A 15,157-nucleotide genomic window follows, 5' to 3' on the forward strand; every position below is an offset into this window, starting at 1 on the left:
TCCCTATTGTTTTATGAAAAAGCATTGACATGAAATGTGGCCTTTGTGTTCAGGGTACATACACCTGTTGCTCTGAACATTATTTGAATAAGAACTTGCTAATAACTTGAGCAGTTCTAACTTCAAAATTGATGTAATATTACACAAATAGATGAATATTAACCTTGACATTCAACTTTTTACATTTTCAACTTCATTGTTCCACGAATAATTTTCTCTCTTACAGTTATGACAGCATTCATATGCTCTCCTCTTTTCATTTTGGTACTTTGGCACTTTTGGAAACATGTGATAAGATAGCTTGTAGTATGGTTAACAGATTAGTACACATAGCATTTCTCTATTCTTTATTTTTCCTGAAGACATCACATTCTCTTGCAGTTTTTCCATTATCACTCTCCACTTGCCTCTATTTTCTTCCAAAGAAACTTATTTTGACAATATTGAAATGGCTGAGAAAAAGATTCTAGCCATGTAAGGTACCCTAAATTTTATCTTTCTATCCTTCAAAGGAATTTTTCATAAAAAGTTAAAATTAAGTTAAAAACCCATTGATACTACTCATTAATATATTGTTACAGATTCTAAGCAATTGTTTTTTTTTACAGGCAACATGATTACAAGTGAATTGCAAATGCAGACTTTATGACTCCAATTAAATTCTAGGTCACAATCCATTAAAAACAGATTATACATATTACATTAGATGTAAGGAAAAATACATATGCCACATGATTCGAACTATCAAAATAAGTGAAGAGCAATAATTTCAAATAATTTATGTTTGTCCAAAATTTTTATCAGCATAACCTCAAAAATCATCAGAGAAAAAATTCTTATGCTTAATTTTTACATACATATACATCATACTTTCTCTTACTTATTTCATTATTTCATTCTACCCCAGGAACCTCTTTGAAGTATTTCCCAAGAATGAGAGACTGGAAGAGATTCTAGTTTTTAGCTGTAAGAACATTAGTATTTTTAGTTTCAAGAGCATTAGAAGTAAACTCATAAGTAATTAATTTTAGAGATTTTATTTTGTAAAAATCAAATCAAGTGACTAAAAATTAATTTAAAGCAAATTAAAATTTCAGCATCATTGTAAAACTGCTTAAGAGAGCAGATCTTAAGAAAATGTTATGAGAGACTGTTTTACCTCAGTTTCCACACAGGAAGAGTCATTTATCACTGAAGTGTTTTCTCTGAAATTTTTGAATGTTTAAGAGCTGGGTTACTATGAAAAGTCGCTTTTTGAATATTATGTCTATAAAGTTTGATTCTACCTGATCCTCACTCCCATCTGTCAGCTCTCACTTCTCCAGTGGAGGGTGAAGGGATGAGAATTAATGTCAGCCTTGAATTTAGCATCTCTAACATGGTCAAGCACACAATGAAGCAGAGGAAAAGAAGTCAAAACAATGCAAAAATTGGCCGGGCCAAGAATATCTTGGGGTACAAAGAAGTTCACAAGAAAACAAACAAACAAAAAGAGGGACAAGAGGACATTCCTATTGGGAGGCCTACAGGACACACATGGGCAAAACAATAGCCCTTTGCCCTGAGCAGCCCTGGCTCCATACAGAGAAAAGGAGAAAGGCAGAGATATAAGAAAGTGATTGAAGAGAAGATAGCAAATGGTTGAAAAATAATTTAAAAATTGAAAAGAGTTATGCTTCTGAGAAGATTCTTAAACTATATCTGGATGGAAAATATGGAGATATATCTGACTATGGTAAGAACCAACCTGAAATTTAGAACCAACCTGAAATAGTATCCTTATTGGAATACCCGATTTTTCTCATCTGATTTATGCAAGGCTTCACAAAGGCACCAACGGCCTAGTAAAAGCTTTATAATCTAAATGTTCTTAGTACCACACTTTACTAAAGACAGGCATCTTATTGGAATAGAGGCAAAGAGACTTATTTACGTTTTCTGTTACTTAGTTTGCATCAGGAGAGGCTGATAATTAAACATAAAGGAGGAGACACCGGTGGTGTTAACAATTTAACAAAAACTAATGGAAGTGTTTCATGGACAGCCAAGGTTTGTTGGACTAAATCACCATCTCTCATAGGAAATCCTGAAAAAGAAACACAACTCAAAACACAGGCTGAAGAAAATAACCTTTAGAAGGGAAGGTAATAGCTTTGTGACTTAGGAATTTTATGAAGGTCCTTTGAGTATTCTTTTGGATTCTAATTCTCCTTTAGTTCACACCATGGAGCACCCAGTTACTATGATTTGTTTGTGGAAGGAAAATAAAATAAGCCGAAGACTTACCGCCTCCACTTCGGCAGGATCATACCACACATTGATGTATGGATGCTGTAAGGCGTCGTCCACTGATATCCTTTTTGCTGGGTCAATCACTAGCATCTTTGACAACAAGTCCCTGGCTTGGCTGGCTGAAACAATGAATGAGAAAAAAAAAAGTAATGTTTTGATTTTGGCAGGGAAATTTTTTGGAGGGAGAAAAAATTTAAAAAAACAAAAAACAAAGATCAATTAGCACCTTCCATCCAAACGTCAGGTAACTTCACCAAGTGATTAGGGAAATGCAAAATTAAAAAATGAAAATATTTTTTTATCCATCAAATTTGCAAAAATAAGAGATGGCATAATATCCACTAACTCCAGGTAATTTCACTCATGTTGGTGGCAGTGTAAATTGATAAAGATTTTTTAGAGGGCAATTTTGGCAATATCTATTAAAATTTTATATGTGAATACTTTATGGCCCAACAGTTCCACTTTTAGGTATACAGTCTAGAGAAACAATTGACATGTTCATGAAAAGCATATAGAAAGGATGTTCACTGCAGCACTGATCAAGGATTAAAACATTTTAAACAATCTAAATGTCCACCTATAGAGCAACTAAATGAGCTATGGTACAACTGTACCAATTATATGTGGCAGTTTAAAAGAATAAGGTAGATCTATATGGACTCACATGGACATGGTGTTCAGTGAAAAAAAAAATTTGCAGGATGAAGCATAGATCCTGATGCCATTGTATAAATCTGCCCCTTCCCAATAACACAACAAACATTTCCCTCTCTCTCTATTTATGTATATAAATGCATAGAAAGGTCTGCAGGGATAATCAACAAACTGAAAATCATAGTTACCTCTGAGGAGAAGAAACTATGTACATGTATTGCTTGCATAATTAAAAATAAATTTAAAAGAATGAAGTTTTAAAAATGCAAGCAAAGTGAGTGTACACCGCTCATTTTAAAACTTTTCTGAGCTGCGAAAAAGGATAAAGCAGTGTCTAGAGGGCGGCAAGGAGGTCAGGGGTGACTTTTTGATGATGGGAGAGATGATGAGGACTTTAACGGGAGCAGAAGCTTCAAGAATTGAGAGGAGGGGACAGATTTGAGAGAAAGAATCCACAAGACTTAGTAACCAAATTGGTGTGAGAGATGTTCAGTTGATAAAATACACATTGTCTACTGTGTGCCAGGTACAGTGTGAGATGCTAGGGATATAAAAAAATGACACAGTGATAATCATTAAGTGTATTTATTTAATAACATTGCTAAAGGACACTCTAAAAATCTCTGAAAATACATAAAATTTTCAAGAAAATACAGATCCAAACTGGTTTGGAAGTTTTTATGGTGAAAATATTCAGTTTATTCCAAACATATGGTAAAACTTCAAATTAAAGAAAGCAAAATCTAAATTGGTTTGCTAAATTAGGAAAAAGGCAATGTGTTTGAATCCATGAATATGTATCAACTTTTAATTATCAATTTTTTTCTGATTATTAAGGAAATATGGATTAATTATAAAAAATTTGGAAATCACATAAAACATAAAATCCAGAAAAACCCACCTTCCCCACAAGCGATCACTCTCATTATTAATGTATTCTCTTCTAGTTTTATGTGTTTTTTCATAATTTTGATTGCACTACAGTTAAAATGTAGCAATCTATGACATTAGTATCTCTGGTGTTGTTACATTTTAATAAAATACTTTTAATATATTTATTTATACTAATTATATATTTATAAAAATCGCTAGTTAAATTAGACTGGAAGATTTTTAAAATTTCTATTAGTCATTTTTCTGGGGATCTCAATTCTAGAAATTTAATGTCTGCTAATTCCAAACTGATACTGTGAAGTTCACAAGAGTAACAAAAGTACAGAAATATACATTAATTTTCAATAATTAATCTTTCTCATTGTTAATAACCCTGTCATGATTTAACGGGGCTGTATTTGTTTATGTCATTTGTTCAAAGATCTCTTTGATTTGTAACTGATTTTATACCCAGACTCACACAGTCCCATGGGTTCTCCCATCAAACCCACCTATGTTTCTGCTCTTAGAAAGGGTCAGGGGGGTTGGGGTGGTCTCCTCATCAATAGGGACATGAACGACAGTAATACCAAATCATCTTACTAAGAAACAATGATCAGTATTGCTTGTAGGGGACAAAATGAGGAAGAAGAAAAGGTTTCAATTCTTCATCTTTCATTCTTTCATTTGCAAGTAAATGTCTTACACTCTTTAATAACAGTAGAATAAATTCATCCCTTTGATTCTTTGTATAATTCTTTATAATTTGCTGATTTTATATTACAATTATAATTTAATAATTGTAAATATGTAAACTAGTTTTTTTTTAATTTTTAAAATTTTTTTACAATTTTTAAAGGTTACTTTTCAGTTATAGTTATTACAAAATATTGGCTATATTCCCCGTGTTGTACAATACATCCTTGAGCCTATCTTACACCCAATAGTTTGTACCTCCCACTTCCTTCCCCTGTATTCCCCCCCACCACCACCACTGGTAACCACTAGTTTGTTCTTTATAGCTGTAAGTCTGCTTCTTTTTTGTTATATTCACTAGTTTGTTGTATTTTTTAGATTCCACTTTCAAGTGATATCATACAGTATTTGCCTTTCTCTGTCTGACTTATTTCACTTAGCATAATGTTCTCCAAGTCCATCCATGTTGCTGCAAATGGCAAAATTTCATTCTTTTTTATGGCTGAGTAGTATTCCATTGTGTGTATATGTGTGTGTGTGTGTGTGTGTGTGTATCACATCTCCTAGTTTATTATTTGCAAAAGTAATATAATTGTAGAGGTTCAAACTGAATTAAAAAGCCAAAAAATAAACTCAAGAAGGTTGGAATTATATCATGAAACATGGCATTTTACTGAATAGTTTCTCTACAAGTGTTTGCATTATCTCAAATAATTTAATCAAGGCTTTGTGGCCTCTATATTGTTACACTATAAGTGACTTAATAGGAAGGGATTACTTTTGCCTGACATGTCAATTACCATCATAAAGACGTACATTCTTCGAAATCCCTACCTGGGGTATTAGCACTTCTTCATTCTGCATATAGTTGATGTTGCTCTTAAGAGCAGTAGATTTAGTAATAATTTAGTCTGTTGTCATTCAGAGAGCCGGTAGAGGTAGTTAAAAGAAGAAACCCAACTGTGCAACAAAAGTGTCACAAACACAGAAACAATGCTGTGCATTTAAAACCCATCAGATAAAAGTTTGGAGGAAATAATAAGACCCTGGGAAGTCGTAGCACCGCATTTCAGCTTCTCTATCTCATTTATGTCTATATTAGCTATAAATTAAGTCTGAAAGTTAAATATGTAGCTAATTAATTGTCCACTGAACATTTGGGGTAAAATTTCACAAGTATGTGTCCTTTTCTGGGATAATGTATAGATCCATCTAAAATACTAATTATTTTATTATTAATAAATATTTATTAGTATTTTTATATCTAATAGTTACTGAGCACTTACTGTGAGCCAGGCACTGTTCTAAGTGCTTGACAAATTAGTCAGCTAATCTTCCCAATGACCCTATAAAGTAGACACTTTCTACTTTCATTTGTTAAAGGAAGTACAGAAAGATGAGATAACTGGCCTAAGTTCACACAGATTTCAAGGGATAGGGTTTGAGCTCCGGCAGGGGAAAAAATCAAATTTGCTTCAAAATCACATTCTCTAAAATGTCCTAAGTTAAAATAAGAATTAGAATATTATTTATATTACACTTTATATATTACCAAGTTTATTCAGTACTATAACCAAGCACTATGATCCCAGTTCTGTTGGTGAAGAAATTAAGATTTGTTACTAAAGTTCATAACTGCAGACATGGTAATAGAAAAATTACTTATTAATGAAAGTGTTTACACTGAATACAAAATGTGTAAGTAAAAAATCTCATTTGTCACTCAAATGAAAAAATGGTGGTTAAGCATTCCATAAAATACAAATAAAACTCAAACATCTATAGCTCTAAGATTTGACAACTAAAAACTTGTGTTGAAAGTATTTTCCAGGTAATAAAAAGAACTGAAACAATTATTTCAATGTATATTACATTGGTCTTTCAGAGTTAGCACTGCAAAATAATTTTAAGATTCTAAATAAGCCCCATGAAATAGTTTAACCCGCACCACTGTTACACTCTTTATTATTAACCTTCTCTCTAAATATCCAGGCAATTTTAAAATCCTTGGCTTCTCCCCCTTTGTAAAGAAGATCTTTTAAAAATACCTCTCTTTAAATTGAGGTATTTCAAGTTAAAGAAAGATGTCTCTATAGCTTGCCCATCACCCACATAGTGGTTCTGAAGTTGTCCCTGAAGGGCTTACCTTTGAGTTTATTGTGCTCCGAGTCCGCTGGGAAGAGGGAATCTGGAAAGAGCTTGGGGAAGGTGAGTCCTGCATACTTGGGCCGATTCTCCACATAGTTTCTTACTGTGGGTTGCAATTTCTTCATGAATTCTGGACATGGTGTTCCTAGTTGCTCAATTACCTTGTTCCACTGGTCAATATCTGAGAATTGAATAGTTAAGGGCAAAAACAAGTGTAGGCCACTAGCGCTTGCCTTTCACTAGTTGGGAGACTAACTGCTTCTCAGAATCCTGAGCAGTCATCAACACAAATGGAGTTTTAATAAACAACAAAGGACAGAAATATAAAATCAGATTGTCAGGCAGTGAATCCTCTTGGAATTTTAAATTCACTTTCGGAACATATACACTTTTGGGGAATTAGCATTACTTAAAATAGGATATCATGAAATAGTCTTTGGGTTGTAAAGATGAAAAGGTATTTAAATAACACAAGAAGAATTTCTCCTCTTGAGCTAAACTTCTGTATAACCATGTAATATGGAAGAGAAAAAAATATAAAGACATATAATAATATTATCATGAAATTACTTCAATCATTTATTTTCTAAAAATGACAAATGCACAAATATTTTATAAGATTTGTTTATATTTTTCTTAAATTCTTTTTAAGGTTTTTTTCTTCTGTTCTCTATCAAATGGGAAATTTCATTATCTGTTTATGTTTTCCACTCATATGCATTACAAATAGGATCAATCTAATTTTTGATAGTAACTCACTAATTCTTCAACAAAGACTTAAAAAAAATTCTCTTTATCAAAGTAGTCGCAGTTTCATACCTATTTTCTTACTTCTGATAATAGTGCCCTGTATCCCTGAATATTGGGGATATGAGGGTAAACATAGGATGTTCAATTTAAAACAGATTTCAACCAACTGCATGTGTTTCAAAAGTATGTCAAGCATAGGGAATTCTACAAGAAAAATATTACCTCTCTATGAAAGTTAATACTTTACAAAACTGGGGAGTCTTTCACAGACATACCCACTGATTGAAATTTTCTTTTTCATCTATCATTGATATTTGATATGTCAGAGCCTTGAGAATGATAAATACCACCTATGAAAACTCTGAAGAGCCAACTGGAAGAAGTTGATTTCAAACAGATTTCCTTGCCATGTGTCAATGAATGATGGAGGCCTCAAAAATTCTTAAATACAATACCACAGGCAGTGTACTCTCCTATGTTGTTTATTCTACTACTCTATCTTTAGTGTAAAGTTAATTAATTCATTTCTGTTAATGTAGTTTGTGACAGTTCAAGTAACTTTACCATAATATTACTTAATTGAGATTCATAAAATCTTTACCCCAGCTATTCCATAGGGGTGGACTGAAAAAGATGGGCCGTCTTAACAGAAGACAAAATTAACTATATTCAGCCAAAATAAATATATAATGCAAACAATGTAGATAGGTGATTGAAAAAGATAAAGTCAAGCTAATTTGCAAATTCTCTTCTATTTCCCTTATAATCTAGCTGAATAAAATTTGAATTATTACATAGCCTCTCAAGTATGGGGATGAAAAAAATACATGATTGTGTAATATCAAGAAATGAAGTAAAAGCGGGAAAAACTGAAGAATATTCCTTTACAAAATGATAGGAATAATTAAACAAGAACATATTTCAATAAAAATTAATCTAAATTACCATGTGCCTGAGAATATAGTAGTAAGTGAAAATCATTAGAAATAAACTTAAAAAATTATAAAAGATTAGAGTTAAAAGTTACTCTTAGACAAAAACTTATGGTAGTACTATGGATATAGGTAAGCTAGAATGACTTAGATATATTTAAATAGAAAACATTAATACAGTTAAATAAATCTCAGTGCTTACGTTGTAAATTATGAAAAGAGATCTACTCTTTAATACAGTTAAGTTATCATGTCCTAACAAGCCATCATTTAATCATCGGTCAAACTTCTTTAGGATTCTGAAGATTTGATGTCAAACTAAAAATAAGGGCAAAGAAGCTGTCAGATTTTCTGTAAAGGAGTCTTTTAACAAAGGTGGCAAAATACTCCCAACACACTACTATAGTGACATTTAACTAGCAGTATATAGTTATTTAGTTAAAAAGTGATTGCTTTTAAAGTAACATTCCCAAAACAATTACATGTTATTTTTACAGTAAAGTTTAAGGAGACTCAAATATTCTGGAATTAATTAAACAAGAACTATTAAAATGTTTCTTATTACAAGTTATAATTAAACTCTATAGAAGCACTCAGCACATCTTCCTACCTTAAATTGCTTTTTAGATGAAACACTATTGTGGTCCCTGATGTAATGGTTTACAAAAAGAAGGGAGGCGAGAATCTTTATTACTGACAATGAAATAATTGAATGTTCTAACTGCAAATATGTAGTATAGTCATCTTTAAAATTGTGTGCCTCTATTTTAACCAATCCATTTCAGGTTCTTTCTTCCCACAAACATGACTAGTATATTTAAGTAATAAGTATTTGTTTTCCAGATGTTCACAGGATTGCAAACAACTTTGTCCACTATCCTTAGTTAACCACATGATTTTTCTTTATAATCATAATTAACCAAATATAAGCCATGACTGGAAGTAATGTCTCCTGGCTCCAAATCCAGTGCTTGTTCCAAGGATTGCAGTAAGAAAAAGAGCAAGCTTGGAACTGACGTGTTAAAAATTGCTTTAATTTGGCCATAAAATTGATGGTATGTTTGTCACAGGCCATTCCTCTTAAAGAATGCCTCTGAAACTCCTTACCTAGTCTATAAGGTCAACATATCCACATAAAACAATTAATTTTATTAATATTTAAATAGAAAATAAGGTGATGCATTTTTAAAAGAAATTTTTTAATCATCAGATTTCCACAATGATTTTATTTTAAAATATATATAAAATATTAACTAGATTTTTATGATTATGTGCTGTTAGCATAGTAAATTTTTTTTAAAAGAATGGCCAAAATTATTTTTGCAAAAGGATTTCTTCGTTTTAGAACACTAATAAGTCATCATTTTTCTATTATATGAGTAAGGATGTGATTCCTTACAGATTCCAGCCTGAGCAGTTATCAAAAAAGCAATAAATATATATTTTAATATACTTTAATATATTTTAAAATATTTTGATCTACTATTTCAGAAATTGTCATACAACTTAAGTACCAAAGGTATTTAATAAAAATTGAAAAATGTCATTTAATAGGAATCATTTGACAATTTCCTCTAGTTCTAAATTCACTACATAAAAAATAGTCATATTACAAAAAGTTTGATTTTATAGAGTATAATGATAAGATAATGTGCAAATATTGACTATTACTAATGTCTTCAATAAATAGTATTGTAATAGAAGAATGAAACAAAATAAGTATGGATTGTAAAAATGATTATTTGAAATCCTAAGATTAAAAATTATTCCAGGGCTTCCTTGGTGGTGCAGTGGTTGGGAGTCTGCCTGCCAGTGCAAGGGACATGGGTTTGAACCCTGGTTCGGGAAGATCCCACATGCCACGGAGAAACTGGGCCAGTGTGCCACAGCTGCTGAGCCTGCGTGTAACAACTACTGGGGCCCGTGCTCTGCAATGGGAGAGGCCACCTCAGTGGAGGCCCACGCACTGCAGTGGGGAGTGGGCCCTGCTCACCGCAGTCAGAGAGGGGCCCGTGCACAGCAACAAAGACCCAACGCAGCCAAAAGTAAAATAAATTAAAAACTAAATAAAATTTAATAAAAATTATTCCAGCTAATTCTTGTCAGTTAGCCAAGAATTTACTTTTAATGCCCTCCTTTTACGTTAACTTCCTTGGTTGAGGAACTTTCTAAAATATGTAACAAACTGCCTTGAACCTAATGTATGAAATTACTCATACATTATTTTCTTATTATTTTCTGGGTATTTGGGGTCATAATTTATACTATGCACATTTAAGCTTTCAGAAGCTACTAAGTGGAATCATAAAACGTTGTTTAATGACCTCATTCTACTATGCTCTTTGAATTACTGTATCTTCTTTTCATGTTTTTTTCTTCATTGATTACTTTTTGTTATGATGAATATGGTTTCCAGAGTTGACACCATCATGAATTCAGACTTGCTTTCTACTCTGCCCTAAGCCTTATATTCAATATTCTATGCAAAAATTTTCTGACATCTATTTGCAACTTAAAGAATATCAATGTTTGCCCCCAAATTCTTAACTATGTTTTTAAAGATAATATTGTTTAAGAGCACTGTCTGTATAGAAAAGTTCCAGGAGAGGCTATTTAATCTTGCAAGCCAACTTGCTGCCTGGTTGGCACTGCATTGTGTATTATTGTGTGGCTTTATGTTAGCCCTGTATTCATGTCTGCAATGAATGTGCAATAAGGAAGTGGAGGTATGCATGTCATGTGTTAGGCATCATGATATAAAACTGTGGTTCCCAAACTGAATATTCATAACATAGGGAACTTATAAAAATACAGATCACTCCCCTCTACCCACTGATCTACAAGATTCTGAGTGCATATGCCTGAGATGATATCATTAAGAAACACCAATAGTAATTGCAATCCAGATGGCCCCTGGACTCTATTTGAGAAATACTAACAATCTCTTGTGAATTACTAAGCCCAGATTTAAGAATAAAGTACTAACTTGTTTCAGTTTTATGACACAAATTAGAATAGGGTCAATTTCACCAAAAGATTATTCCATACCTGTTTGCTATGGAAAACTTAGGGGTTGTCAACTTGGAAATATTTCAGGGAAAGAAAAATCCTAATATATGTTCCTTTTCCCCATGTCACTTTCCTGAAAAGACCATGGGAAATTATGACAAGTAGGCTCCATGCAGAGAAAGAGGGGTTCTACCCATCAACATCTAGGGAAAGATCGAAATTATATGTTGTTATCATAGATATATATGGGGTGATATAATATCATATTATATGGGGTGCTACTCATGTGAAGTATAAAAGCTATTCAATATAAAGTTCAAAATATTTGCCAATTTATTTTCCAGTAATTACTCCATATTGCTCTATGATAAACTTTGTTCTCAAAAGAACTCTCAATTCCGAGGACATTGTAAAAATCAGGATAGAAATATATATATATTCATAAGACATAGGTCTGGATTCAGATTTTCATGGTTATGTCTTGAGTTGTTTTGTTACTTTAAAAATATTTTTACTCTTTTTTCATTTGAAAATGTTATTTTCCTCTCAAAAGTCCCCCTCAAATTCTAGTAATATGAAATATGAATAAGTGACTTAATGCACAATTGTAACTAACGTTTGTTTTCATTATAAATGAGCACAGGAAGAGGAAATATTACAAGCCAAAACACACTGAAAAGCTCAAAGCTGACAATGTGAGTTAAAGGCTGTTTGTTCACTGGCAGCAGATTGCTCATGGAGTACTGTGGGACATGAAATATCCAAAGGCTGATATTTGAAGCATGATGTATATGCATCTCAGTATAACCTATTTCATCTTATAAATCTATTTATTATTGTAATCTATATTTACTTAAAAGCAAAAAATGGAGAGATATTTCACATATAAGCAAATCTAATATACATTAATATGTGTCACAATGTAGAATTTTCATTAAGCTATTGATGGTTAATCTTTGGGGCCACTCATTTGTACAAGTCCCTTGCAAAACTCTGTGCCTAGTTTTGTATTTGTAATATTAGTTTTTTTTTTTTACATAACATCCGCCTCCAACTGCATGATATTCTGGCCTCACAAAAGCTAGATCTGACTCTACCTGTATTTTGAAACTGGAAGAGGTCTTGGAGATCATTTAAATTGACCTCTGTATTTTGTAGCTGAAAAATGTCAAGGTCTTTTACAATTGGTAAGTAAAATGACTTTAAACAAAGGAGCTCATACAAACAGCTCCAAACACTAAAAGAAATACAGAATGCTATTTAACAGGAGTTTTGGTGACTCTGTACTCTGCTCTGTGAGATCTTCCCTGAAAGATTACATCCATTTCTGGGTATAACACTATATAAGGAAAAGGTTAAGTAGGGACAATGAAGTTTATATGAGGTAAAAAGAAAATGCTATATGAGGCATACTTGATAAAATGTTTTATGTTTCAACTCAAAAGGCAAGGAGACAACCCCAACACCCCCATCCTAGCACTTTGAACCCTCTTATCCTTTAGCTGTTATCACCTTCTAATATATTGTGCCTTCTATTTTAAATTTCATGATGACAAGGATTTTCATCAGTTTGTTTACTTACATATCTGTAGATATAAGCACATAGTAAGTGCTCAAAAATATTTGCTGAATAATTGAATGTCTACTTTATGTCCAATTACAGTTTTTTCATGGAGATAATGTGAAGAATAGTGGAGAGAAGGTATTCAAAGAAACGAAAGCTGAGAAATTCCAGGAATTGGAGATAGGTTGGAATTCAGGCAACACAGTGAATCCCAAGAGATAAATAAAAAGAAATCCAAACCTAGTCACATAGGAGAGAAACAGCAGATAACCAAGGACCAAGAAAAAGGACAAACTATGCCCAAAGACAACTATCACACTGACAGCTAATTATTCACCAGTAATATTGAAAACAAAAAGCCAGGGGAATAACACTTCTAAAATGCTGGAAGAAATAGCTGTCAATCCAAAATTCTATATCCAACAAAGCTCTCTTTTAAGGAAGGGAACACCAATCAAAAAAAAAAGTTTTATTGTCAAAGACTCCCATTAAAGGATGTACTTCAGAAGGAAAGAAAATAATCTCAAAGTAAAGGGCCAAATTGCAAGAAATAGTGATAAACCAAGAAAATGATAATCAGGATGAATCTAAACAAACTCTACCTGTATGCAATCCAATGATAATATTGTCAATTCATGAGGCTAAAAGAAGAGAATTAAAATACTGGGCACAGATAGCATATGTAAATTGGTATAGTAATGATCTAAATTATGAACATGTGCTAAGATCCTTATGCATTCAGGAGAAGGATAAAACTTGTCTGAATTAAAACAGCAATTCTCCACAAATTGAAGTACAGATTCAATACAATTCCAATATAAATACCAATAGGGATCATTTTACAGAAGTTAGCAAGCCAATCTAAGATATTTGAGGAAGAGCAACAGTTCATTAATCACTAAGCTACTTCTGAAGATGACAAAAAAGTCGGATATTTACCCTACCTGATATGTGTATAGTGTACTTCTGTATTCATTAAGAAAGGGTAGCAGGAGCTTCAAGATGGCAGAAGAGTCAGACGTGGAGATCACCTTTCTCCCCACAAATACATCAGAAATACATCTATATGTGGAACAACTCCTACAGAACACCTACTGAACACTGGCAAAAGACCTCAGACTTCCCAAAAGGCAAGAAACTCCCCACATACCTGGGTAGGGCAAAAGAAAAAAGAAACAACAGAAACAAAAGAATAGGGACTGGACATGCACCAGTGGGAGGGAGCTGTGAAGGAGGAAAGGTTTCCACACACTAGGAAGCCCCTTCGTGGGCGGAGACTGCGGGTGGCGGAGTGGGGAGCTTCGGAGCCACGGAGGAGAGCGCAGCCACAGGGGTGCGGAGGACAAAGCGGAGAGATTCCTGCACAGAGGATCGGCGCCGAGCAGCACTCACCAGCCCGAGAGGCTTGTCTGCTCAGCCGCCGGGGCGGGCGGGGGCTGGGAACTGAGACTCGGGCTTTGGTCGGATGCAGGGAGAGGACTGGGGTTGGCGGCGTGAACACAGCCTGAAGGGGCTAGTGCGCCACAGCTAGCCGGGAGGGAGTCCGGGAAAAAGTCTGGAGCTGCCGAAGAGACAAGAGACTTTTTCTTCCCTCTTTGTTTCCTGGTGCTCGAGGAGAGAGGATTAAGAGCGTCACTTAAAGGAGCTCCAGAGACGGGCGCGAGCCGCGGCTATCAGCGTGGACCCCAGAGACGGGCATGAGATGCTAAGGCTGCTGCTGCAGCCACCAAGAAGCCTGTGTGCAAGCACAGGTCACTATCCACACCTCCCCTCCCGGGAGCCTGTGCAGCCCGCCACTGCCAGGGTCCCGTGATCCAGGGACAACTTCCCCAAGAGAACGCACGGCGCGCCTCAGGCTGGTGTAACGTCATGCTGGCCTCTGCCGCCGCAGGCTCGCCCCGCATCCGTACCCCCCATCCCCCTGGCCTGAGTGAGCCAGAGCCCCCAAAGCAGCTGCTCCTTTAACTCCGTCCTGTGTGAGGGAAGAACAGACGCCCTCAGGCGACCTACACGCAGAGGCGGGTCCAAATCCAAAGCTGAACGCCAGGAGCTGTGTGAAGAAAGAAGAGAAAGGGAAATTTCTCCCAGCAGCCTCAGGAGCAGTGGATTACAACTCCACAATCAACTTGATGTACCCTGCATCTGTGGAATACGTGAATAGACAGTGAATCATTCCAAATTGAGGAGGTGGACTTTGGGAGCAATGATATATATATGTTTTTCCCTTTTTCTCTTT

General features: G+C 34.4%; 1 protein-coding gene across 3 annotated transcripts in view; it reads right to left on the bottom strand.

The window, feature by feature from the left end:
- The window catches only part of MAPK10 (mitogen-activated protein kinase 10), a 165,123-nt gene that overhangs the window by 39,388 nt on the left and 110,578 nt on the right, over positions 1 to 15,157 (bottom strand). For 2 of the 3 annotated variants that reach the window (XM_061191550.1, XM_061191551.1), the window contains exons 8-9: positions 6,665 to 6,847; positions 2,287 to 2,411 (exon numbers count right to left, since the gene is read on the bottom strand). In XM_061191550.1, coding sequence (XP_061047533.1) covers positions 2,287 to 2,411; positions 6,665 to 6,847 — 308 coding nt within the window. The remainder of the gene's footprint in view (positions 1 to 2,286; positions 2,412 to 6,664; positions 6,848 to 15,157) is intronic. The other variant, XM_061191552.1, reaches the window with a different exon arrangement.

The sequence above is a fragment of the Eubalaena glacialis genome, chromosome 5, assembly GCF_028564815.1.
Source record: "Eubalaena glacialis isolate mEubGla1 chromosome 5, mEubGla1.1.hap2.+ XY, whole genome shotgun sequence".
NCBI classification, from domain to species: Eukaryota; Metazoa; Chordata; class Mammalia; order Artiodactyla; family Balaenidae; genus Eubalaena; species Eubalaena glacialis.